Source organism: Neofelis nebulosa, chromosome 6 (genome assembly GCF_028018385.1).
Source record: "Neofelis nebulosa isolate mNeoNeb1 chromosome 6, mNeoNeb1.pri, whole genome shotgun sequence".
NCBI lineage: Eukaryota > Metazoa > Chordata > Mammalia > Carnivora > Felidae > Neofelis > Neofelis nebulosa.
In genome coordinates this window covers 138,556,550-138,581,575 of record NC_080787.1, presented here as the reverse complement: position 1 = coordinate 138,581,575, position 25,026 = coordinate 138,556,550, and the positions used below count along the sequence as shown (strand labels likewise).

Sequence of the window (25,026 nt, the reverse complement as noted above, 5' to 3'; positions counted from 1 at the left end):
CTTGCTCCCTCAACTGACTATCCTTCAAACCTATTTTTTGTTAGCCTTCATTTGTACTTATGCTTAAGAGAGTTTGTTCTTTCTTGAACTCTGTTGGTGATTCTTGTCATCAGCTAGGTTTTAGTCCATTTAAGAACAGATTCAGTTGATCCAGTTTTCTCTTCTATGGTTGTACGCAGAAATGTTGGCACAAGGAGGTTCACTGAGTCTTTTAGAGCAAAGATTAGAAATAGCTTCAAAGCTATAAATGCGATTTTTTTTTTTAAATATTTTTTAAAAGCCAGTTAATAGAGCCGCCTGGGTGGCTCAGTTGGTTGAGCATCCAGCTCTTGATTTTGGCTCAGGTCGTGATCCCATGGTTGTGGGATTGAGCTCCGTGTGGCTCCTGCATAAGATTTTCTCTCTCCTTCTACCCCTCTCCCTAACTCATGCACTCTTTCTTTCTAAAAAATAAAAAAGAGGGGCACCTGGGTGGCTCAGTTGGTTAAGTGTCTGGCTCTTGATTTGGGCTCAGGTCACGATCTCACAGTTCGTGGGATTGAGCCCAGCATCGGTCTCTGCATTGACAGCATGGGGTCTGCTTGGGATTCTCTGTCTCTCACTCTCTGTGCCTTTCCTTACTCAGTCTCTCTCTCTCTGTGTCTGTCTCTCTCTCTGTCTCTGTCTCTCTCTCTCTGTCTCCCTCCCTCCCTCCCTCCAAATAAATACACTTTAAAAAATAAAATATAATTTAAAACCTTTTAAAGCTAGCTAGTATCCCTCAAATATCTTCTTATCTCACAATAAAACCCAAAGTCTTCATCATATCCTTCAATAGCACATGAGTCTTGTTTCCCTACCTCTAGGACCTCAGTTCTTACAAGTGTCTTCCTCTGCGAGCAGGTCACACACACAGATGCTTCAGTTCTTTGCACTTGCCTTTTCTTCAGCTCAGATGTTTATGACTTGTTCTTCATTTCCTTCGGGTCTCGACTTAAATGTCACCTCAGGAAGGTCTCTGAGCAGATCTCCTACCTGAAATTCCACCGCCCCCCAATCATAGCCCCTACCCTTCTTTATTTTTCTTGATAGCACTTAGCATCATCTGACGTACTGTTCATATCTTCATTGATGCCCCTTCTCGACACACACATACACATGTACGTAAGTCTATAAGAGTAAAGGTTTTATTAAACTTATATAAATGCTTTATCCCTAATGCATAGAGTAGTGCCTATCAATAGTAATAGTTCAGTAAATTGTATTTTGGATGAAAGAATAGCTAGCAGTAAGAAGTGGATAAAATGTGGTACACTTTATACGTAATTGCCATCTAGTCATTAAAAGCCATTTATGAGGTGATGATACAGGAAATGCCTTATGATATGAGGAGAGAAAATATGAGTGCATGTGTGTACATTGGTTCCTATTTTGTTTAAATAAAAGGCAACTATAAGAAGGTAAACTAATATGTTAAGTGGCTAACTTTGAATAATGGGGTTACAGGTGACCTTTATTCTTTATAGTTGATTATATCTCAGTTTTCTGTTTTATGTTATTTTTCTAGTAAGGGAGAAATAAATATATGTTTTAAAGAAATATCTCCACTTGGCCATCCAGGTGTCTAAATCCAAAATTGAACCCCCGTCATTCCTTCCACGTTGGTTTGGCTTTTTTATCCTGTCAAATCCTCATTCTCAATTTTCCATGTCTAGGAGTATCCAAGTACATCTCTTGGACTCTTCTTGCTTACTGCCTTAAGCTAGGCCCTCGCCTCATGCCTCAATAACACTTGTAACCTGCCCATATCTCCCTGCTTTCTGTTTCCTTTATCAGCGTATCTTATATAGCACTAGACTTGTCGTTCTAAAACCTTATCAGCAGCATTTAGCTAAGAGCCAAGCCTCTTGAACTGGTGTTCAGATTTCCTACTTACTGAACCACCTTCTCTGTTCTCATCTCTGAATGCTCACCATTGTTTTTATGGTTAGTGTCTTTAGAATCCTTTACCTAAATTATGCTCATTTAAAAAAAATTTTTTTTAATGTTTTATTTATTTTTGAGACAGAGAGAGACAGAGCATGAGTAGGGGAGGGGTAGAGAGAGAGGGAGACATAGAATCCGAAACAGGCTCCAGGCTCTGAGCTGTCAGCACAGAGCCCGATGTGGGACTCAAACTCACAAACCGCAAGATCATGACCTGAGCCGAAGTCTGACGCTTTACTGTCTGAGCCGCCCAGGCACCCCGCTTATGCTCATTTTGATATCTTTCCTTTTCTACACTGATTTTCTTATCTGCAGTTATACCCTTGTGTTTAGTTCATCTCTTGTGTTTCCAGGCCCAGTTTATTTTCGGGCTTCTTGAGGTCATTGATAGCACTAGATCTCTTTTACACTTTCTGGTATGCTTGCCTAGCTTTACGCATCTCTTACCTATACTTGAGGTATTTGAGGATCGGCCTCTCTTACCTTTTCTATTGCTCATTTTAATGGCCCCAACCAAGTGTAGGACCCTGAGAAATATTTGAGAGGTATGAATCCTGCCTCAGAAATAAAGGTGACATAAGGCAACGTATGTGAATGTAAAACACTATGCATCAGTTCTCGTAACTGTCCGTAGCAAAATGGTGAAATTTTATTAATTAAAATTTAAGAACTATGATATATTCTAAATAAAATAGTGTCAACATAGGGCACACAGGTGGGTGGCTTGGTTGGTTAAGTGTCCAACTCTTGATTTCGGCTCAGGTCATGATCTCACAGTTTGTGGGATGGAGCCCTCTATCAGGCTCTGCCCTGACAGTGCAGAGCCTGTTTGGGATTCTGTCTGTCTGTCTGTCTGTCTCTCTCTCTCTCTCTCTCTGCCCCTCCCCCAACTTGTACTTGTGCACACATGCACTTGCTCGTGCTCTATCTCTGGGGAAAAAAATAGTATCAACTTGCACATGTACCAGTGGATAAATGCGAATTCTGTACCTGCTGTGTTCGGTTCTTTTTATAAAACTCTTCGTTGATTGCTGTCTTGTCAGTTTCCAAAGAATCAGACTAATTTTTCATTAGTACATCAGTACTTGATGTACACTAGTTATTTCCTCTCAAAGGAGAGGTGATGATCACTTCTGTTATTTTTACCATATAACCGTGCTGCAGTCTGTTCTTCTCATTAAATCTGTGCCAGATTTATACGTTAAATCTTAGATTTCAGTGACTTAAATTTATTCAGTCCTGTCTTGTATTCCGTTATTGCCTTGGTTTCGTTAGTTCATAAACTTTAACTTACACATGATAATGTGTCCATGTATATTTGGACTACCTCCAGGAGTTCATTATGATTTTCATGATCCTGCATCTAATTAGGCCCTCGCCAGGACCTAGAAAACGCCAGTCTCCTCAGTACGGTGACCCTAAACCACACGGTAATCGACCAAATACAACTGCCAGAGTTCACCGTTCATCTGCACACAGTCTGCACAACGACAGAGGGAAAGCTGTTCGTTGTCGGGAAAAGAAAGAGCAAAATAAAGGAAGAGAGGAAAAGGTAACTTACTGATTTTCATAAATGAAATATTTATTAACTTAAAAATGAAGACACTATAAATTTTGATAATTGTTAGTGGTTGAAACCACCAGACTGTATAACAAAACCTTAGTCATATTCCACCTAGGATTTTTCCCGCTCACTATTAAACAGATATTTTTGGGTATGTGTTGTATCTTTGTATCTTGGTATAATTTAAGACTTGCAAACAAGTTGCAAGCATGGTGTAAGGAATTTCCATATATTCTTTACCCAATTTTAGCAAACATTTTGCCCCTTTTGCTTTATCATCTACTTTCTATATACTTCTTTTTTTTTTTCTGAAGCGTTACGAGTAAGTTGTAGATATCATGCCCTTTTACCCTTAAATACCTGATAGTGTATTTCCTAAGTACTTGGACGTTCTTTTCCATAAACACTATCTGTTGTCACAAGCCGTATATTTTACATTGATCCATAGACCCTCATAGAATTCAGCCAGTTATCCCAGTAATGGCGTCAAGGGCTCATTTAGCCTCGTGCAGCAAGAGAGCACCAGCTGCATTTGGCTGTCCTGTTTCCTTAGTCTCATTGCTGTGACAATGTTCTCGGCTTGCTCTTTTTGTTCTTGCTGTTTTGGGCCTGGCATTTTTGAAGAGTGCAGGCCAGTTATTTTGTAGCGTGCCTCTCCGTTTGGGCTCTTCTGATGTTTCCTTGTGATTAGATCAAGGTTATACATTTTGGGCAGGAATACCATTGAAGGGAAGTTTTGTTCTTTGCAGTGTATCATGTAAAGAGGCACAGGATGTTTATTTGTCCTGTGACTTGTGGCAAATTGGAGTGCTTTGTTAGGGTGGTGTCTGCCTGGGCTTTCCACTGTGAAGTTGTTCTTTCTCCCTTTATAATAATTTGGGGGGAGATACCTTGAGACCATGTAAATATGCTATTTCTCATCACCATTTCATTTACTTGTTTTAGCATCCAGTGATCCTTGCCTAAATCAATTATTCCTATGACAGTTGAAAAATCATGGTTTTCTAATCAGCAAAACCTTGGTTTGCAAGCATAATTTGTTCTGGAAACATACTTGTAATCCAAAGCACTTGTATATATCAAAGCAAATTTCCCCATAAGAAATAATGGAAACTCAGATGATTCGTTCCAAAACCCAAAAATATTCATATAAAAATGATACAGTACTCTCATATAATACAAAATAATAAAGAAAATACAATATATAAAGAAGAATAAATAAATTAACCTGCACTTAGCTTTGAAAGCCTTCGTGGCTGGTGTGAAGGAGATGAGACAGAGGAGGGTTATTGTGTAGGATGACTGACTATCACTAACGGAATCACCGCTGTCTGTTAGCTCAATAGAATCTTTTTCTGCACGGAGGCCATTGTATATGCTTGCACGGATGTTGACTACAGTACTATATTAATAAACTCTTGTCATATTCTGTATTTAACATAACTGGAACTAAGGCAGGAGAAGAAAGGGTCTATATCTCAGGCAGCCTGACCTAGAAGGAAGCAAAACATTCCTAAGCTTACTCTCGTATGAAAAAGCAAAGACTGTCCACAGGTGCTTTGAAGTGACAAAGATACACTAGTGCCAATTGTGGGCACCTTCCAGCATTCTGAAAAATCACTGATTTCTGCCAAACACCGCGGCCTGAGACCAGGGATCCGAGCATGGGAGACTATCACCCACAACCACAATTCCGCAGAGAGAGAGAGGGAGAGAGAGAGGAACCATCGGCTCACTTGTGATCTTGTGGTTCAGCATCACATACTACTTGTGGTGCAAGACATAACTCGTGTATCAAGTTAAAATTTATTAGAAATGTTTGCTCATCTTGTGGCACTAGCAAAACAAGTTACTCGCAATCCAAGGGTTTACTGTAATTAGATGCTGAATGGTGGTAGTAGCTAGTGACTAAAAAGAACAGACTTCTGGGTGGCTGCGTGCCTCAGTTGGTTGAGTGTCTGATTTCCGTTCTGGTCATGATCTCGGTTTTGTGAGTTCAAGCCCCATCTTGAGCTCTGCGCTGGCCCTGCGGACCCTGCTTGGGATTCTCTCTCTCTGCGTTTCCCCTGCTTGCAGTCTCTCTGTCTCAAAATAAATAAATAAACTTAAAAAAATAAATAGAGAGAACAGACTTCTTAGAAGAAGAGGATGATGGTAGTCAGAAAACTTCATGGAATAAAACCATTAAGCCATAAAAGGTGAATAGACTTTTATCCTATTTAAAATCTTTTATTACATATTCATTTTAGAAAATCAGAAAATAGAATAAGTAAAAACCCCTCAAGCTCACATTCCTACTCTTCCTGAGATCTGTTAATCCCATGGAATATCCTTTTCCATATACATGACTTTTTTTTTTTTTTTTTTTTGCCAAAAGTGGAATCATAAAGTAATCTGTTCTTTTCAGCAGTCAGTGTATTCTGACAATCTTTCTATATTGAGCTGGTCTGTTCTAAATAGTAGCTGTACAAATGACTAGAGGAAAGGAAATACAAGCACAGACACATGTTCTTTAGTGCATTTTTTTTTTAAATTTTTAAAAAAATGTTTATTTTTGAGAGGTGGGGGAGGGACAGAGAGAGAGGGAGACACAGAGTCCAAAGCAGGCTCCAGGCCCCAAGCTCTTAGCACAGAACCTGACTTGGGGCTTGAACCCATGGACTGTGAGTGAGCTTGTGACCTGAGCTGAAGTTGTACACTTAACCAACTGAGCCACCCAGGCGCCCCACAGTGTTTCTCTTCAGGTCTTTTGCCTGTTGTCAAAATGGGTTGTCCTTCTACCATTGGGGTTTGAGAGTTCTTTATTATTTAGTTTTTTATTTATTTAAAAAAAAATTTTTTTAAACGTTTTATTTATTTTTGAGACAGAGAGAGACAGAGCATGAACGGGGGAGGGGCAGAGAGAGAGGGAGACACAGAATCTGAAGCAGGCTCCAGGCTCTGAGCCGTCAGCCCAGAGCCCGACGCGGGGCTCGAACTCACGGACCGCGAGATCGTGACCTGAGCTGAAGTCGGACGCTTAACCGACTGAGCCACCCAGGCGCCCCGAGAGTTCTTTATTATTATTTTATTATTTTTAATTTACATCCAAATTAGCATATAATGGTTTCAGGAGTAGAATCCAGTGGTTCATCCCCTACATAGAACACCCAGTGCTCATCCTAGCAGGTGCCCTCCTTAATGCCCTTTGCCCATTTGATCCATCCCCCCACCCACACGCCCTCCAGCAACCCTGAGTTTGTTCTCTATTTTTTAAGAGTCTCTTATGTTTTGTCCCCCCCCCCCCGTTTTTATATTATTTTTGCTTCCCTTCCCTTATGTTCATCTGTTTTGTGTCTTAAATTCCACATATGAGTGAAGTCATATGATATTTGTCTTTCTCTGACTAATTTGGCTTAGGATAATATACTCTAATTTTATTCTCGGTGTTGCAAATGGCAGGTTTTCATTCTTTTTGATTGCTGACTAATACTCCATTGTATATATATACCACATCTTCTGTATCCATTCATCTGTCACTGGACATTTGGGCTCTTTCCATACTTTGGCTATTGTCGATAGCGCTGCTATAAACATTGGGGTGCATGTGCCCTTTCAAAACAGTGTACCTGTATCCCTTGGATAAATACCTAGTAGTGCAATTGCTGGGTCGTAGGGTAGTTCTATTTTTAAATTTTTGAGGAACCTCCATACTGTTTTCTAGAGTGGCTGCACCAGTTTGCATTCCCACCAGCAGTGCAAAAGAGATCCTCTTTCTCCGCATCCTCGCCAACGTCTGTTGTTGCCTGAGTTGTTAATGTCCACCATTCTGACAGGTGTGAGGTGGTATCTCATTGTGGTTTTGATTTGTATTTCCTTGATGATGAGTGATGTTAAGCATTTTTTCATGTGTCAGTTGGCCATCTGGATGCCTTCATTGGAAAAGTGTCATGTCTTTTGCCCATTTCTTCACTGGATTATTTGTTTTTTGGATGTTCGTTAAGTTCTTTATAGATTTTGGATACTAACCCTTTATCTAATATGTCATTTGCAAATATCTTCTCCCATATTGGTAGCCTTTTAGTTATGCTGTGAGAGTCCCTCATATATTCTGGGTACTAGCCCTTTGTTAGATACGTGTTCTGCAACTATTTTCTTTCAGTGTGAAACTTGTCTGTTTGTTGTTTTAAATGGATCTTTTACAAGGCAAAATATTTTAATTTTGGTGAAGTCCAGTATTCCAATTTATAAATTGTACTTCTGGTATTGAGTTTTTAACTCTTTGCCTAGCCCTAGATCCTAAAGATTTTCTATTCTTTTCCTAAAAGTTTTATAAATTTATGTTTTACATTTAAACTCATGATCTGTTGTGAGTTGATTTTTGTGTAAGGCTTAGGTTGAGGTTCAGTTATTATACATGTGCAATTTCTCCAGCACCATTTGTTGGAAAGGCTATATTTTACCGAATTGCTTTTATACCTTTTTTTTAAAAAATGAGTTGGGCATATTTGTGTGCCTTTGTGTTTCACTGATACATGTATCTGCCTCTCAACCAGTACTGCCCAGTCTTGGTTACTAGAGCTGTCTAATAAGTCTTCAAATTGGGTAGACTGATTCATCCCATTTCATTCTTTCTTTTCAAAATTGTTTTAGCTATTCTCGTTCCTTTCTTTTTCCGTATAAATTTTAGAATCTTGTCTTTTTTTTTAATTTTATTTTTTATTTTTAAAAATTTATATCCAAATTAGCATATAGTGAAACACTGATTTCAGGAGTGGATTCCTTAGTGCCCCTTACCCATTTAGCCCATCCCCCCTCCTACAATCCCTCCTGTAACCCTCAGTTCTCCATATTTGAGTCTCTTCTGTTTTGTCCCCCTCCCTGTTTTTATATTATTTTTGTTTCCCTTCCCTTATGTTCATCTGTTTTGTCTCTTAAAGTCCTCATATGAATGAAGTCATAGGATTTTTGTCTTTCTCTGACAATTTCACTTAGCATAATAGCCTCCAGTTCCATCCACGTAGTTGCAAATGGCAAGATTTCATTCTTTTTGATTGCCGAGTAATACTCCATTGTGTGTGTGTGTGTGTGTGTGTGTGTGTGTGTGTGTGTGTGTATATACACCACATCTTCTTTATCCACTCATCCATTGATGGACATTTGGGCTCTTTCCATACTTTGGCTGTTGCTGATAGTGCTGCTATAAACATGGGGGTGCATGTGTCCCTTCGAAACAGCACACCTGTATCCCGTGGATAAATGCCTAGCAGTGCAACTGCTGGGTCGTAGGGTAGTTCTATTAGTTTTTTGAGGAACCTCCATACTGTTTTCCAGAGTAGCTGCACCAGCTTGCATCCCATAGAATCAGCTTTTCTACATCTACAAAGAATCTTGCCGAGGTTTTGATTCATGAGGTTTTGAATCATGTTAAATCTGTATATCAGTTTGTGGAAAGTTGACCTCTTTATTATATCAAGTCTTCCAGTTCATGATCATGTTATTTATCTACTTTTATTTAGAGTTTTTATTTCTTTCATCAGCATTGTATAGTTTTCAGAATACAAGTCTTGCAGATGTCCTGTTAGATTTTACATTTGTTTCACTTTTTTTAAGTGATTGTAAGTGGCATTGTATTTCTAATTTCAGTGTCTACCTATTCGTTGCTAGTACTGTATATGGAAACAGAATTGACTTTCCAAAAATATATATATATTAATGGTGGTTTTAATATAATGCAACATAGGGGTGCCTGGGTGGCTCAGTTGGTTCATCATTTGTGGGTTCAGGCCCCCCATCAGGCTCTGTGCTGACAGCTCAGAGTCTGGAATCCACTTCAGATTCTGTGTCTCCCTCTCTTTCTGCCCCTCCCCTGCTTACACTCTGTGTGTGTGTGTGTGTGTGTGTGTGTGTCTCAAAAATAAATCTAAACATTTAAAAACAATTTTTAAAAATATGATGTAACATAAAGTTTACCATTTTAGCGTATTTATACACACACACACACACACACACACACACACATATATATATATATTTATTTATTTATTTATTTATTTATTTTTTTGAGAGAGCGAGAGCTGGGGAGGAGCAGAGGGAGAGAATCTTAAGCAGGCTCCACACTTAGCATGGAGCCTGACATGGGGCTCAATCTCATAACCCTGAGATCATGACCTGAGCCAAAATCAAGAGGTGGACCCTTAACTGACTAAGCCACCCAGGCTCCCCCCATTTTTTTTTTTTAATTTTTTTTTTAATTTTTTTTTTTTTAATGTTTTTTATTTATTTTTGGGACAGAGAGAGACAGAGCATGAACGGGGGAGGGGCAGAGAGAGAGGGAGACACAGAAGCGGAAACAGGCTCCAGGCTCCGAGCCATCAGCCCAGAGCCCGACGCGGGGCCCGAACTCACGGACCGCGAGATCGTGACCTGGCTGAAGTCGGACGCTTAACCGACTGCGCCACCCAGGCGCCCCCAGGCTCCCCCCATTTTAACCATTTTTAAGTGTGCAGTTTAGTGAAGTTAAGTACATTTATATTGTTGTACCATCACCACCATCCATCACGGAACATTTTCAATTTTGCAAAACTGAAACGCTACCCATTAAATAAATAAATAGCTCCCTGAAAAGGAAAACTCTGTCTTCTGCCTACTCCCTGCTCACAGAACACTTCTGAATTCCAAGTGTGTAGGGTTCCCCACACCAACCAACTTGCCAACACCAGCTGCATATCCTACAGCTTAAGTTTGACACTTCTCTACCTGTAGTTAGCATCGGATCTCCCAGGTAAGGGCTCAGTCCCACAAGATTGCTTCCACATCAGTACCACTTGCAAGTCAGGATGTCCCCTGTGTTTCTGATCAACTGGTATAAATCAGAGGCTACCATGACTCCCTCCTTGGTTCAGTAATTTGCCAGAGCAGCTGACTGAACTCAGGAATAACAGTTTATACCGGGCTACCAGTTTATTACAAAGGATACAACTCAGGTACGGCCAGATGGAAGAGTAGCATAGGGCAAGGTATATGGGAGCTTCTGTGCCTTCTCCAGGCATGCCACGTTCCTAGCGCCTTCACGTGTTCACAAACTGGAAGGTCTCCGAACCACATCCTTCTGGGTTATTGTGGAGACTTCATTATGTGGTCATGATTGAGTAAATCATTGGCTATCGGTGATTAATTGAACCTTCAGCCCCCTCCCCTTGCCAGAGGTTGGTGGGGTGGGGCCGAAGTTCCAACACTTTGATCACCTGTTTGGTTCCCTTGGCAACAGCCCTATCCTGTGGTTATCTAGGGGCTTTCCAAAACTTAAGGTGTTAGCGTAAGCTCAGGCATGGTTCAGAGGGGCCTGTTAAGAATAACAAAGGACACCTCTTCATCTTTACTGCTCTGGAGCAATTTTAGGAGCTGGGAACAAAAACTAAATATTATAGCAAAAGATCTTCCCATAGTTCTTTCAACGTTTTTTTTTTTTGTTTTTGTTTTTGTTTTTTGTTTTTTTTTTTTTTATTTTTGGGACAGAGAGAGACAGAGCATGAACGGGGGGGCGGGGGGGGGGGCAGAGAGAGAGGGAGACACAGAATCGGAAACAGGCTCCAGGCTCCGAGCCATCAGCCCAGAGCCCGACGCGGGGCTCGAACTCACGGACCGCGAGATCGTGACCTGGCTGAAGTCGGACGCTTAACCGACTGCGCCACCCAGGCGCCCCTTGATCTTCCCATAGTTCTTATCACTTAAGAAACTACTAGCGTTGTAGGAGCTGTGTGCCAGGAATGGGAGTTAGACTGAATATATACTTACTACAAATCATAGTATCACACTCCCTTTTCCTCCCTTCCTCAGCCCCTGGCAACCATTATTTTACTTTCTGTCTCTATGAATTTGATTGCTTTAAGTACCTCATATGAGTAGAATTGTACAGTATTTGCCTCTTCTTTTAGCTTATTCTACTTAGTATAAGGTCTGTCAGAATTTCACCAACTCCACTGGTTTTTATCCAGTCATCCATCGATGGACACTAGGTTGCTTCCACCTTTTAGCTATTGTGAATAATGCTTCCATGTCATTGGTGTATAAAAATCTCTTCGAGACCCTGTTTTCAAGTCTTTTGGAGATATATGGGTATATATATCCATCTAGAAATGGAATTGAGTCATGTATAATTCTGTTTTTAATTTTTCAAGGCATCACCAAACTTCCACAGTGGTCGCACCATTTTTACATCTCCATCAGTAATGCACATAGGTTCCAATTTCTCCACATTTTTGCCAACACTTGTTATTTTCTGTGTTTTTTGCTTTTACAAATTTTTATAATAGCCATCATGATGGTATGAACTGGTATCTCATTGAGGTTTTGATTTGCATTTCTCTAGTGATAAAATTGACTTTTGTATATTTGTCTTGTGTCCTGCCACCTTGCTGAAGTCATTTATTAATTTTAGGAGAATTTTTGTAGCATCCTTACCATTTTCTGAGTAGACATCATGTCATTTGCAAATAGAACATTTTTGTTTCTTTCTTTTGGATTTAGATGCTTTTATTCCTTTTCTTGCTCTGTTACTTTGGCTGAAACTTTTAGCGTTATGTTGAACAAGTGTGATGAAAGTGGACATGCTAGCTTGTTTTCAGTTTTAGGGGGAAGCCATTCAGTGTTTCTTTATTAAATAAAATATTAATGCTAGGTTTGTTGTGTATGCTCCTTACCATGTTGAAGAAGTTCCTCTTTAATCCTGTTTTTCTGAGAGTTTTTATTCTAGATGGATGTTGAGTTATGCCAGATGCTTTTTTAGCATCTATTGTATGATGCTATAGTTTTTCTTCTTTAGTGTGTTAATATATAGATTAACGTGTGTGTGTGTGTGTGTGTGTGTACTATGTATTGAACTAGCCTTGCATCTCTGGAATAAACATCAGTTGGTTATAGTATACAATTCTTTTTTCTTGCTGGATTCTTTCTTTTTTAATTTTTTTTTAATGTTTTTATTTATTTTTGAGACAGAGAGAGACAGAGCATGAGCAGGGGAGGGGCAGAGAGAGAGGGAGACACAGAATCCAAAGCAGGCTCCAGGCTCTGAGCTGTCAGGACAGAGCCCGATGCGGGGCTTAAAGTCACAAACTGTGAGATCATGACTGAGCTGAAGTCAGACGCTTAACCGACTGAGCCACCCAGGCACCCTTATTTATTTTTTTTAATTTAATTTTTTTTAGTAATCTTTACGCCCAGTGTGGGGCTTAAACTCACAACCCTGAGATCAAGGGTTGCATGCTCTTCTGACCAAACTAGCCAGGTGCCCCGACCTTCTCCTCTTTTAAATGCACAATACCTTCCTTGAATTTTTTATGTTAGTATCAGATATTGAATATGTATATTGTGAGACATACTTTTTTTACCATCTAGTGTAAGACTTTTGAATATTATAAATATTGGCTAAGTGGATACATTAATACTTTTAGATCCCACCAAGAAATCATGTTACGGGCCAACCAATGTTGATGAGACAGGGTAGGAATTCCGGTACAAGGCCAAGTAAATATTTACCATAGTTCAGAGCTTCGTACATTTCCTTGCCTTATATCAAATTCGAGTATCTCTAATTTTTTACAGCACCTCGTAGGACAAAGAGAATACCCATCCATTAGTGAAGAAGTTAGGTTCAGACCACTTTGCCATGTCCTAACAGCACATGTTGGACACAGCTCAGTTTCTCAGACTTTGGAGGCAGAGTAGACATTTCACTGTCGTTCCTCTTTCACCTTGATTTTCCCACTATTCCTTTTATCACAGAAACTGCCAGAAACGCAGCTTCACAAAAATGTGGCGTTATTGAAAGGAATGTAGTAGTTTTAATGTGGAAACAGAACTACCTGGAACTGGTAGTTCACCCAGTGTTCAACAGATACTGCTGGGTTTCCCTCAAAAATGCAAAATATCCTGCAGTGCTCTGTGAGTTTGCCATTGTGCCCTGCAGTACTTTCGTACATGGCTTACGAGCTGTGACCCTAAGGACTGTGGGCACAGAGCACAGGAGGGGATCCCACCTAGGGATGGAGGTGTCTCTTGGAGTGGGGTGGGAACTGTGGAAAGGGATGTTTTAGGAGCACTGGTGGGGGCCAAGTAGGTGGTTAAGAATGAGCTGTAATCTTAGCTACGGAAACCGTCTGCCTTTAACCTTATGTCCTCTAAAGCTCTGAGATAAATGTCACACATATCTGATATTCGCTAGTAACCACAGTTCATCTCAGTATTGATTTCTTGATTCTTGCCAGTTCGTATACATAATATTTTTGTTTCACTTGAGCACTTTTGTCATACTTTTTATGTAAAAGTAAAAGTTGAATATGAAACTCTGATAACTCTGATGTTGGTGTAGAAGGATGACTTAATAGTCTTTGATTCTCTCCTTATTACTTGTACTATTATGTTAGCTCTTTAAAAAAATATCACTGGAGTCCAGTCTTTGTGTCTGACTCACAGAAACAAAATATAATTGTTGAGGCAATCAGAAGCTCCTGTGTTTTTTTTTCTCCCAATGTAGAACAAATCACCTGCTGCAGTTACAGAACCAGAGACAAGTAAATTTGATAGTACTGGATATGATAAGGACTTAGTAGAAGCTTTGGAAAGAGATATAATTTCTCAGAATCCCAATGTTCGATGGTAAGTTATGTCACAACAAGATAATGGGATAATGCTTTTAGGAAAAGAAAATGGAACCAGTGTGGGCATGCGCTGAAGATTAGTCCTTGGGGATGGACCCAGAGTACACGTAGTGTGAACCCAACACTTGGTTCAGGCTGTATCAAGTGTCTGTCTGAAATGATTTGATTTGATTTGATTATAACAAATGATAAATAAGTTTATATTAAATAAGAAAATCTTCCGTACAGAACGGGAAGAAGATCCCAGAAGTTTCCATCTTCTTTTTGGGACATCCTCCAATGGTGAAATGGCAATGACTCTTATTGCATGTGTGTTGCTTGTTTTGGTTTTTACATGAGCTCTGTGCCCAAGTAGGGCTTGAACTTAACGACCCCGAGATCAAGAGTCTCGTGTTCTACGGACTGAGCCTTCCAGGAGCCCCATGTTGCTTGTTACCTGTGGGTTTATCCCATGGGTGTTTCTTTTATTTTCTCTGATTTCTAGTAATGGCTCTGAACTTGTTTAATATTACATTGAATCAAAGAAGTATCATTGTTGCACTGAGTTCTAAAAGCTCCCTTAATGATTTTTAGGGATGGCTTTGGGGATGTTTTACAAATGTTTTTTGGTATTTGAGATTTATACAGTGAGCATTTATTTTCATGGAAATGCCACATGTAGCAGCAGTAGAGTTTTCTAGTGGTTGGAGATGACTTCGTGGCGGTCTGTCTGATACTCTTTATCTCTGGGGTCTACCTCTCGGGAGGGTTGGAGGCAAAGCGGCAATATTGCAGCCTGGCTCTGCTCTATGCCCTTTTTATTCTTTATGTTTGCTTGTTTGTTTTTAACGGGCTCATTGTTTCTAAGTCACGGAGTTTATGGAATGAGCATCACAAGAGCAGGAATGTAAAATGAGACACCTGATCTAAGATCTAAGTCGGCCCACAGACCTGTGTTCTGCTTCACCGGGTGGACAGTCTTTCCCGCCAGGAACTCGAGAGTGAGCTTGTGCTACACGTCCGCCGGTCGGGGTGGCTGGCCTCGTCACGGTGTGCTGCGGAGAGGGCGGGCACTGTGGGCGCTGTGAGCCCATGTGCCTCCAGCAGCTCTCAGGGACGACTACGTAGAGCTAAATGTGGAACATAAGAGCTTGTTGATAAAATCTCTCCTCTTTCAGGGACGATATTGCTGATTTAGTGGAAGCTAAAAAGTTGCTCAAGGAAGCTGTGGTGTTACCCATGTGGATGCCAGAATTCTTTAAGGGCATCAGGAGACCATGGAAAGTAAGTTTGTTATTGTTATGGCAATGACAGCATGAAGGGCGTGTACATTGCTGTGGAAAACTCGTATTTATCTTATTCAGGGAAGTGAGGGGAGAAAGAATAGGTAAGAAAAGCTTTCAATTAGAAGGTATGTCATTCAGAATTTTGTTTAGACCCAAAGCTCTTGCAAGGTTCCCAGAATAAGAAATAGGTACAGTGTGACCTTTGGAAAGTTGATTTCGAGTGAGCTTGTAATTAGCCTGTGAACAAGTTGCCTAATGCAGAAACGCTGTTTTATGTCAGATGCTACACTTGTATCCTCTGCTTCTTGCGTTTGTCTTTAAGAGATGGAGACATCTGGATCGAGTAGGTGCTTTTTTTAAAAAAGTCATGAGCTCTCTGAAAAGACAGTGAAAAAACCTTTCTTGGATTTGGAAAATGTGCTGATGGCTAACTGCACTTATGAAGAATTCTTGAAATATGAAATGATAAGCAAGCTACAAAGTTCTAGGCCTACTTTGAGTACAGCTGTGTAACAAAAAAACTAATTTGTTCAACCAAAAGACTAGGAGGAAATATGTCCAAGTAATATTGGTATTTGTGTTAGAGTGTGATTATTATAGTATCGATAATATTGATTATATTTTTCTCATTTCTGAGTTCCAGATTTTTACTAATGTAGTTACCTTTTATAATGAGAAAAGTAAATTTGTGCTGAAGTATCCTTTTGTTTATGTTTTATTTGTCTTAATATTATGTATTAGTTGCAAATTCGTAGTAATGGAATTCTTATGAATTAGAACAGTGGCAGGTAAATCTCTCACTTGTGTTCTTGTCTCCGCAACAGGGAGTGTTGATGGTTGGGCCACCCGGCACAGGAAAGACCCTCCTTGCTAAAGCAGTAGCTACGGAATGCAAGACAACATTCTTCAATGTGTCCTCATCCACTCTGACTTCCAAGTACAGAGGAGAGTCCGAGAAGCTTGTCCGTCTTCTGTTCGAAATGGTGAACGTTTGAGCCAACTCTAAAGATTCTTTACCTCTAAAAGGGGAGAAAGTGAGTCGTAACTATCTCCAGTGTGTAGAACAGTGAGGCAAGGTGATGTGCCCAGAGTGGGATTCCCGTGCCTTCGAAGCTAGAATCCTTTAATCACATGAGTAAATCGACTTTTTCCGTGTCTCCTTTCCTCTAGAGGAAGAGCCATCTCTGATGGCTTATGGGCATGCTCACATTATGGGATCTGCATTACTAACCTGCTATAGGAGTTTGAAATTACTCTGTTTTCTAAATCAGTAGGCTTAGGTATAATATGGTAAATGCACTGTCATAACAGTAATGCAGAACGGTGAAAATCAAGTAGTTATGGAACTTAGATCACCTCCAGTCTATTAACTATATAGTAAATACCTTGCGTTTAATGCCCCAGTCTTTGGATTGTTACTTCTTTGCTTGTTAACTTTGAGTTTCTTTTTTCCTTCTTCCACCCCCACGAATCTGAATATCAGAAGGAATATAATTCAACAAATTCTAGTAGAGTGTTTAGATTGAATTCAACAGCTTTTTAGACTTCAGACTCTAAGCTTCACTGATGATTTCAGTCTTGCCTCATTTAAGAAATTGTGTAGTTTAGGGGTGCCTGGCTGGCTCAGTTGGTTAAGTGTCCAACTTCGGCTCAGGGCATGATCTCGCAGTTCGTGAGTTTGAGCCCCGTGTTGGGCTCTGTGTTGACAGCTCAGAGCCTGGAGCCTGATTCGGATTCTGTGTCTCCCTCTCTCTCTGCCCCACCCCTGCTTGTGCTCTTTCTGTCTCTCTCTCTCTCTCTCTCTCTCTCTCTCTCTCTCTCTCTCTCTCAAAAATAACGTTAAAAAAAACTCATGTAGTTACATGTATTAGAGCAGAGTTACACTTATTATAGAGAATGGCTAGCATTCTTAACTCTAAAGACTCCATCATGGATGAAGTCTTAGATGGCTATGTTAATGACGCTAGATCTTACTTCCTTAGGCTCAGAATAAAAACAAGCAAACGAAAACCCTTATATAATTTCAGGTTATCCATGTCTTTTAAAAAAAATTTTTTTAATGTTTATTTTTGAGAGAGCAAGCGAGTGAGCATGAGCAGGGGAGGGGTAGGGAGAGGGGGACACACAGAATCTGAAGCAGGCCCCAGGTTCCAAGCTGTCAGCACAGAGCCCTATGCGGGGCTTGAACTCATGGACCACAAGATCATGACCTGGGCCAAAGTCAGATACTCAACCAGCTGAGCCACCCAGGTGCCCCAGGTTATCCATTTTCTGTAAAGTCTTCTGTTTCAATTCCTATTTTGTCCTTCAAGTTCGATAACTTATAAGGCAGGATGCAAATTCTAACAGGTTCTTCTTAATAGCTTATCAATAATTTATGCCACTAGAGGAATCTAGTGGAGAACCTCTTAGATCATTTATTTGTTTCAGGGGAAAGAAAATTATACTGTCAGGATTCCAGAATAACTAGGCTTTTTAAAAATGTAAGCTAAGTAGAGTGAATGGCTAAGTAGGGCGTCTTTAGAGCCAGGTGGCCTGGGTTCAGACCCCTCCTCTCTTGCTTTCCGAGCTGGTAACTGTGGGCAGAGTCCTTTCCTGATCCTCAGTTGCTTTATAAAAAGAGGACCATTCGACAGGAGTTACTTCTGTGAAACAAGCTCATGCATATAAATTGTTTAATACAGAGCCTGACTCACAAGGGCAAATAGAAATTAGCTGTTCTGTTTAAGAATTATTTGATATATTTTCTAATGGAGGGTTTATATTGGAGAAAACTGACCATTTTCTTCTGTGTGGAAGTCTGTTTCAAAGTATTAATTTACATTATTTTTTATAGTGAGGTTTATGAAGGTATATCAAACAGCTTATTTTTTACTGGCTTCCCTGGTGTTTACCATCTCTAAATAAATGCCTGCTTATCTGGATAATGTGCTGCTTTCAGTTGTCTGCTTAAGTAGGGGCTTAATCTCAAGCCAGTGCCTACAGTTTGGAGCTTCTGCCTTTGCGACTTTTGATTAGAGCTCAGATTTAAAACTAGCTTAGTTGGTTGTTTTGTTTTTTTTTTTTTTTCTGTTCACCATATGGGCTCTCTTGTAGAGTAAAGTGATAATTGCCTCTCATATCTTGTTTTGACTGCTCTATAGAGGACTTGCCTCTCCCTGAGGGCCCAGCCCTGTCCCCAGAAATCTCTCAAAGCAAACATGCCTCAAGGCTTGTATTTTAAATAATGTCACTTAAATATAAGTGTATCCAGGAGTTTTCTCATGATATGGTAACAAACACATACAAAAACTTAATGGTATATAATTTTTGTTACATTGTCAAGAACTTTTCATTTTCAAGTGTCAGAAACCTAATCGAATGAGCTTAAAAGAATAATATACTGGGTCATGTAACTAGGAATTTTTGGAGGTTATGTTTTAGATTTTTAGACCTACCAAGATCTAGCAATTCAGATGTTTTTGGGAATGTCTCTCTGACCTTTGCCTCTATTTTCCTGTGGGTTGGCTTTGATTTGGGGCAGTCCTGAGTGGTGGTGAAGATAGCCATCAGAGCCTTAAGCCTTGTGTTTATTGTCTTTAAGGTATTCCCAGAGGAATTAGCCCTCATCTCTCAGTTCTTCCAGCAGAATTCCAGGGATTAATGTTTGGCCTGTTTTGAGTCACATGCCCGTGCTTCAGTCCATCATTGTGGTTAGAGAATTGGGAGTGATCTGATTGGCCAGGCCTGAATGATGCCCCTGTAACTTCAAAAGAGTTGGCCTCTCTTGAAGTAGTGGAACAAGAACGTAAAAGGATGGTTAATGAATGAAAAGGTGGACTTCTGTTACCAGAAGGGATGCTGTGCAGGCCAAAACATTTGAATCTGTAATGTTTTCCATGTCATCCAAAGCCAATTTACATGTGCCTTGTAGCCTCTGCTTTAAGTCAGACCATTCTGCACACCCTGAATAGTTGGGAAGAATCTACTAGGTTTTTTCTTTGTATGGCAACAAGTAGGTTGAAATTTAATTTTTGTTAGTGTAGGCTCTGTTGACAGGTGGTTTCTTGATAGAATTTCAATTGAGAATATTTTTTGGATGCTTTTTTTTTTTTTTCTTGTTTTCTCCTCTATTTTTTTTTTCCTATTATTTGAAAAGAGTACAAAAATTTTTGTACATACTACCTAAAATCAAATCAGGACACCTTATTAAAAATTATCCAGGGCGCCTGGGTGGCTCAGTCAGTGGAGCGTCTGACTCTTGGTTTCGACTCAGGTCATGATCCCTGAGTTCCTGATTTGAGCCCCACATCAGGCTCTGTGCTGACAGCGTGGGGCCTGCTTGGAATTCTCTCTCCCTCCGCCTCTGCCCTTCCCCCACTCTTATTCTCTCTCCCTCTCTCTCAAAATAAATAAACTTAAAAAAAAAAATTAGATTGTCCCTGTGGAGGGAACTGATGACTTAGAATTCAGATTTTCAACTAAAAGAGAAAATGAGATTTAAAAATGTAAGGATTTTCCAAGTGGACAGACTGAAATTGAATCCATACTTTGGAGGCACAGTGCTTCCAAAACAGTGAATTGCCTCTTAGAGGATGCTAGATTATAACTCATGGTCCAAGAGAATTGTAGACCCAGTATAATTGCGTGTTCAAGTCCATAATGTTCACTTGCCATTGCAGACTTTTATTTTTGGAAAAACCTTTGAAAAGTGCTGTTGGTTCACTAAGCCATGTTTTGAGAAATCTTTGCCATCATTTAGCTTCAAACCCTCCTGTGCATTGATTCTGTAAGTTTGGATACTTCATTTAAAAATGATTAATAATGACCTTCTTTAGTTACTGTAATAAATGTATTGTCAAATGGAAAGTGGCAATTTAATGAGGATTTCTTAGAGGGAATCTAAATGATTTTATTTAAGGTAATGGTTGTCCGTAACCAGTTTTTTCTAGAACTTGAGAACGCTTACAAATATCTGTAAATGTTTTCCGGCCATTGTCGTCCTTATTGTTGCAGCATACAAGGTAATTCTGTATGTGTATCACTCGTGAGTAAATATATATTGCCAGCTCAAGTACTTAGTGTCACGAAAAAAGCCATGTAAGATTTAAGTATACGGTAAGCTTCTGTTAGACGCGATCTCTTAGCTGTTCCAGGTTATCCTCTCCCCCCAGAATTAGGACGAGACAGATGCGTTGTGGCTCTTCTCCTGATTGCTCTAGATTATTTTTAAGTGAAATAAAAACCTGGTGTTACATGGTTTCTTTATTTAGGCTCGATTTTACTCTCCGGCTACCATATTTATCGATGAGATCGATTCCATTTGTAGTCGCAGAGGGACTTCAGAAGAGCACGAGGCAAGCAGGAGGGTGAAAGCAGAGCTGCTGGTTCAGATGGATGGTATGTGTGCGTCTGCGCACGGACTGAGCTCTACTCCTGGTGCTAAGCCACACGCTCCAGACGACCGGAGACGGCTGGCAGTAGGTCCTGGAGGTTGACGGTATACTGGGTACACTGACTGTGGGGACATGCCAGAAATAACGGCGATTCACAGAGCCCTCGTGGGATATGCTCGGATTTCTTATTGTTAGCAATGAAATTGAAATAAATGCAAACAACTTTGCCTCAGGGATACGGATGCTTTGAAAAATTGTAGAAATTGGTATACAGTTAAGCTGAACTGGTCTTTTGATTAAATCTATTTTGAGGTGGTTTTTTTTTCTTTTTTTGCACACTAAAACTTAGTTTTCTTGGGCCCCAAATTCATCTGTGTACCAATTAGCTTAAGAAGTCATAGGGAGGCTTAACAATTACACCACCTTGTAATTTAGTACCAAATATGAGATGATCTTTAAGTAGTTGAGCTTTAGTTTGTATACTGACTTAGTGTCTTTTTACATTCTCCTCACCCTTTTTCGTAGGTGTTGGGGGTGCTTCTGAAAATGATGACCCTTCCAAGATGGTTATGGTTCTGGCAGCTACTAACTTTCCCTGGGATATCGATGAGGCATTAAGACGACGTCTTGAGAAAAGAATCTATATTCCATTACCATCAGGTATCTTCATTTGAATCTTGTCAGAAAGCTCATGTTAACTGTTAGGTAGTTTTGCTTAGAGATTTTAAAATCTGGTATTAATTGACTTTCCTTTAAGGAGACACTTGTAGGATGTCTTTGCTTGTATTAATTGGTTTGGCTCTATCTAGAACCTGAAAGCCTCAATGCCAGGAAATTTTAAATAGCGAGGAGTGTCTCGTAAAGTTTTAAGCAAATGAGCTCTAAGAATTGGAAAACCAACTTCTTATACAAAGTAGACTTGATTATGTTTATGTTGAAGGCTTAACATTTAAAAATTTGTTTCCATCATTAGCAAAAGGCAGGGAGGAGCTGTTACGAATAAGTCTACGTGAGCTGGAATTGGCTGATGACGTTGACCTTGCAAGTATAGCAGAAAATATGGAAGGTTATTCAGGTGCGGACATTACCAACGTGTGCAGGTATGAATTATTTTGAAAGCATAGGTTTTTGTGGGTATTAACTTCTGTTAGGAAGCGTTTACGCTGAATTAATAAGATAGGTGAAGAATAAAGACCTATATTACAGTTTCTAGTCAGAGACACAAGTTTTGGTATTAAGTTCGTGGTAAGGTGCTGGGAAGAATTTGAGTGTTTTGCATGTCACTGAACAGTGTGGTGCATTTGAAAACTACAAGTTTGAGAAGTTGGTATTAGAACAACTGGTGTAATATAGAAAATCAGTAATTCTTGGATTAAAAAAATGTTGCTGTGCCTTTTCCATATACTTTTTTGTAAGAAATAGAACTGTGGAACTGATCGGGCATACTCAAGGAGAGTACGATCTCACTTTCAGTGCAAGTGTCCCGAATAGGATAGGAACAGCAGTGAAAAAGAAACAAATCTCTAATCCAGTTGATTCAAGTAGGTTTTGTCCTGATCTAAGTATTAGTTCATATGTTTATCAGCAAGGTACTCATTGTAAAGTAAGCTCCCCACGCAGGTTGTCGTGAGGATTAGTGAAAACTAATGTGTGTCTGTAAAGCAGCTGTGTTTTATTTTACAGTGTACTTAAAAGGAAAAAATAAATATCTATATATACTTGTTTTTAACGTTTATTAAGGTTATTTACTTTTGAGAGAGAGAGCGTGTGAGAGGTCGGTAGGGGAGGGGCAGAGAGAGAGGAAGACGGAATCCCCAGCAGGCCCCTTGGGATAAATGGTGGCTGTTATCCAAGGTGAAACTTGGTGAAAGCAGAGGTCCTTAAATTTGAAGTTTCTTCTTTAAAAACAAAACCATAAAAACCCCCAAAACAAACAAAACTAATACAGAAGGGAAAAGAGAAACACCTTGATTTGATCATTTAGTTTTTCTTACACAGGTAGAAAATATTTTTCAGCTAACAGGTTCTCTCTTCTCTGATGTTTATTTTATCGGCCACTTAGAAAGAAATTCAATTGCTAGTGTCATTGTTAATACCCTTTTACTTTTCCTCGGGCTTCCTGCTCAGTATCATTCATTTAAGCTAATATCCTTATTTTCATCTTGGAAGATTTAACTGCTAAAAAACAGCTCAGAACAAGCCTTGTATCTGATACAAGATTCTGTGCAATACTACATATGTCTAGTATGGATAATAACAGAGTAGTAACACATACTGAAAAAGTTTTCTTTCCCCAGGTTTATAGTCAATCAAAATAACACTGTGTGTGTTTTAATTTAAAAACTAGGGATGCATCCTTGATGGCAATGAGAAGGCGTATTGAAGGTTTGACCCCAGAAGAAATCAGAAATCTTTCAAAAGAGGAAATGCACATGCCTACAACTATGGAGGATTTTGAAATGGCTTTAAAAAAAGTATCTAAGTCAGTTTCTGCTGCAGATATCGAAAGATACGAGAAATGGATATTTGAGTTTGGATCATGCTAAATTCTCACATGTAAACTGTGAGAAACCTGCCTTAAGTGTTTGAATAATAATTAAATGTAGTATTTCACTGCACGGAGTGCTATATTTTTTTAAACTTTCATAATGGTAAGATTTTAAAAACGATTCTGAATAAAGGCAGTTTTTTAAAGCTGCAAGCAAATTTGTTTTATTTTAGTATTGCCCCATTTCTCTTTCACTGACCACGTATGTTGCAGCACAAATGTGATTACTTAGCTTGGAAAGCGTCTTTCTACGCACTTCTGTGCACAGCGTCTTCTCTTCCCCTGTGTGTCTGCCGTTCCTTCTAAGGAGTAAGACTGGCTGTAGCACCCTGGGTGCCAGTGGATAACTGGAAATTCCCTAACATTTTTACACAAGTGGCCAGTGACGCACGAACCACGCTTAGTGCGCCTTCCTGCTTGCCATTCCAGTGGTTTCCCTCCTCTTCCTGGGAGAGCTTTAAAGCCCCTTCATTTTACAATGCACTTAAAAGGAAAAAAATATACATCTATATATACTTGCTTTAATGTATTTTTAAAATTTTTTTGTTTATTTATTTTTGATAGAGACAGAGCACAAGTTGGGGAGGGGCAGAGAGAGAAGGAGACACAGAACCTGAAGCAGGCTCCAGGCTCTGCGCTGTCAGCACAGAGCCCAATGCAGGGCCCGAACTCATAAACCATGAGATCATGACCTGAGCCGAAGTCAGACGCCCAACCGACCGAGCCACCCAGGTGCCCTTTGCTTTTAATGTTTTTAAGTTTATTTACTTTTGAGAGAGAGAGAGTGTGTGAGAGGGGGGTAGGGTAGGGGCAGAGAGAGGAAAACAGAATCCCCAGCAGGCTCCGCATTGTCACTGCAGGGCCCGACACAAGGCTCCATCCCACAAACCGTGAGATCATGACCTGAGCAGAAATCAAGAGTTGGACGCTTAACCACCTGAGCCACCCGGGCGCCCCGTGTACACTCTTGCATGACTTTATTCTGCCTACCTATGAGCTGCCCTGTAGGCAAGTAAATTCTTGTAAGCTTACGCTGCTCACGGTACCCTAATAAATGACTCATTAACCCATTCACTCATGGATACTGTGCATAATTAAAATAACAGTTAATGGGGGCACCTGGGTGGCTCAGTCGGTTAAAGTCTGACTCTTGGTTTTGGCTCAGGCCATGATGTCGCAATTGGCAGGACTGAGCCCCGAGCTGGGCTCTGTGTTGGTGGCATGGAGCCTGCTTGGGATTGTCTCTCTCCCTCTCTCTCTCTCTTTCAAAATAAACACTTTTTTTTTTTAAAGTAACAGTTAATGGTGCAACTATGTTAATAAATGAAATAAAAATTAATGGCATACAATCTTACCTAAGATACTCATTTAAGATTACTTTTTAAAAATGTTTATTTATTTTGAGAGAGACAGACAGACAGAAGGGGATAGGCAGAGAGAGAGAGAATCCTAAGCAGGCTCCTAGCTGCCAGCGCAGAGCCGGATGCAGGGCTTGAACTCACGAACCGTGAGATCGTGACCTGAGCCAAAATCAGGAGTGGGACGTATAACCAACTGAGCCACCCAGACACCCCAAGGATTACTCTGTAAAAGACAACTTATTGTATCGTCTCAACCATACAAAACAGAGCCTCAAAGAGACTGAGTGCTGCGGTGCCTGGGTGGATCATTC

At 40.0% G+C, this 25,026-nt stretch overlaps 1 protein-coding gene across 3 annotated transcripts in view; it reads left to right on the top strand.

The window, feature by feature from the left end:
• Positions 1–23,424, top strand: part of KATNA1 (katanin catalytic subunit A1) — a 42,425-nt gene extending 19,001 nt beyond the window's left edge. For 2 of the 3 annotated variants that reach the window (XM_058735606.1, XM_058735608.1), the window contains exons 4-11: positions 3,337–3,517; positions 14,043–14,164; positions 15,324–15,429; positions 16,256–16,414; positions 20,684–20,810; positions 21,332–21,466; positions 21,780–21,906; positions 23,154–23,424. In XM_058735606.1, the coding sequence (XP_058591589.1) occupies positions 3,337–3,517; positions 14,043–14,164; positions 15,324–15,429; positions 16,256–16,414; positions 20,684–20,810; positions 21,332–21,466; positions 21,780–21,906; positions 23,154–23,352 (1,156 nt within the window). In that variant the 3' untranslated portion in view covers positions 23,353–23,424. The remainder of the gene's footprint in view (positions 1–3,336; positions 3,518–14,042; positions 14,165–15,323; positions 15,430–16,255; positions 16,415–20,683; positions 20,811–21,331; positions 21,467–21,779; positions 21,907–23,153) is intronic. The other variant, XM_058735607.1, reaches the window with a different exon arrangement.
• The last annotated feature ends 1,602 nt before the right edge of the window (positions 23,425–25,026 follow it).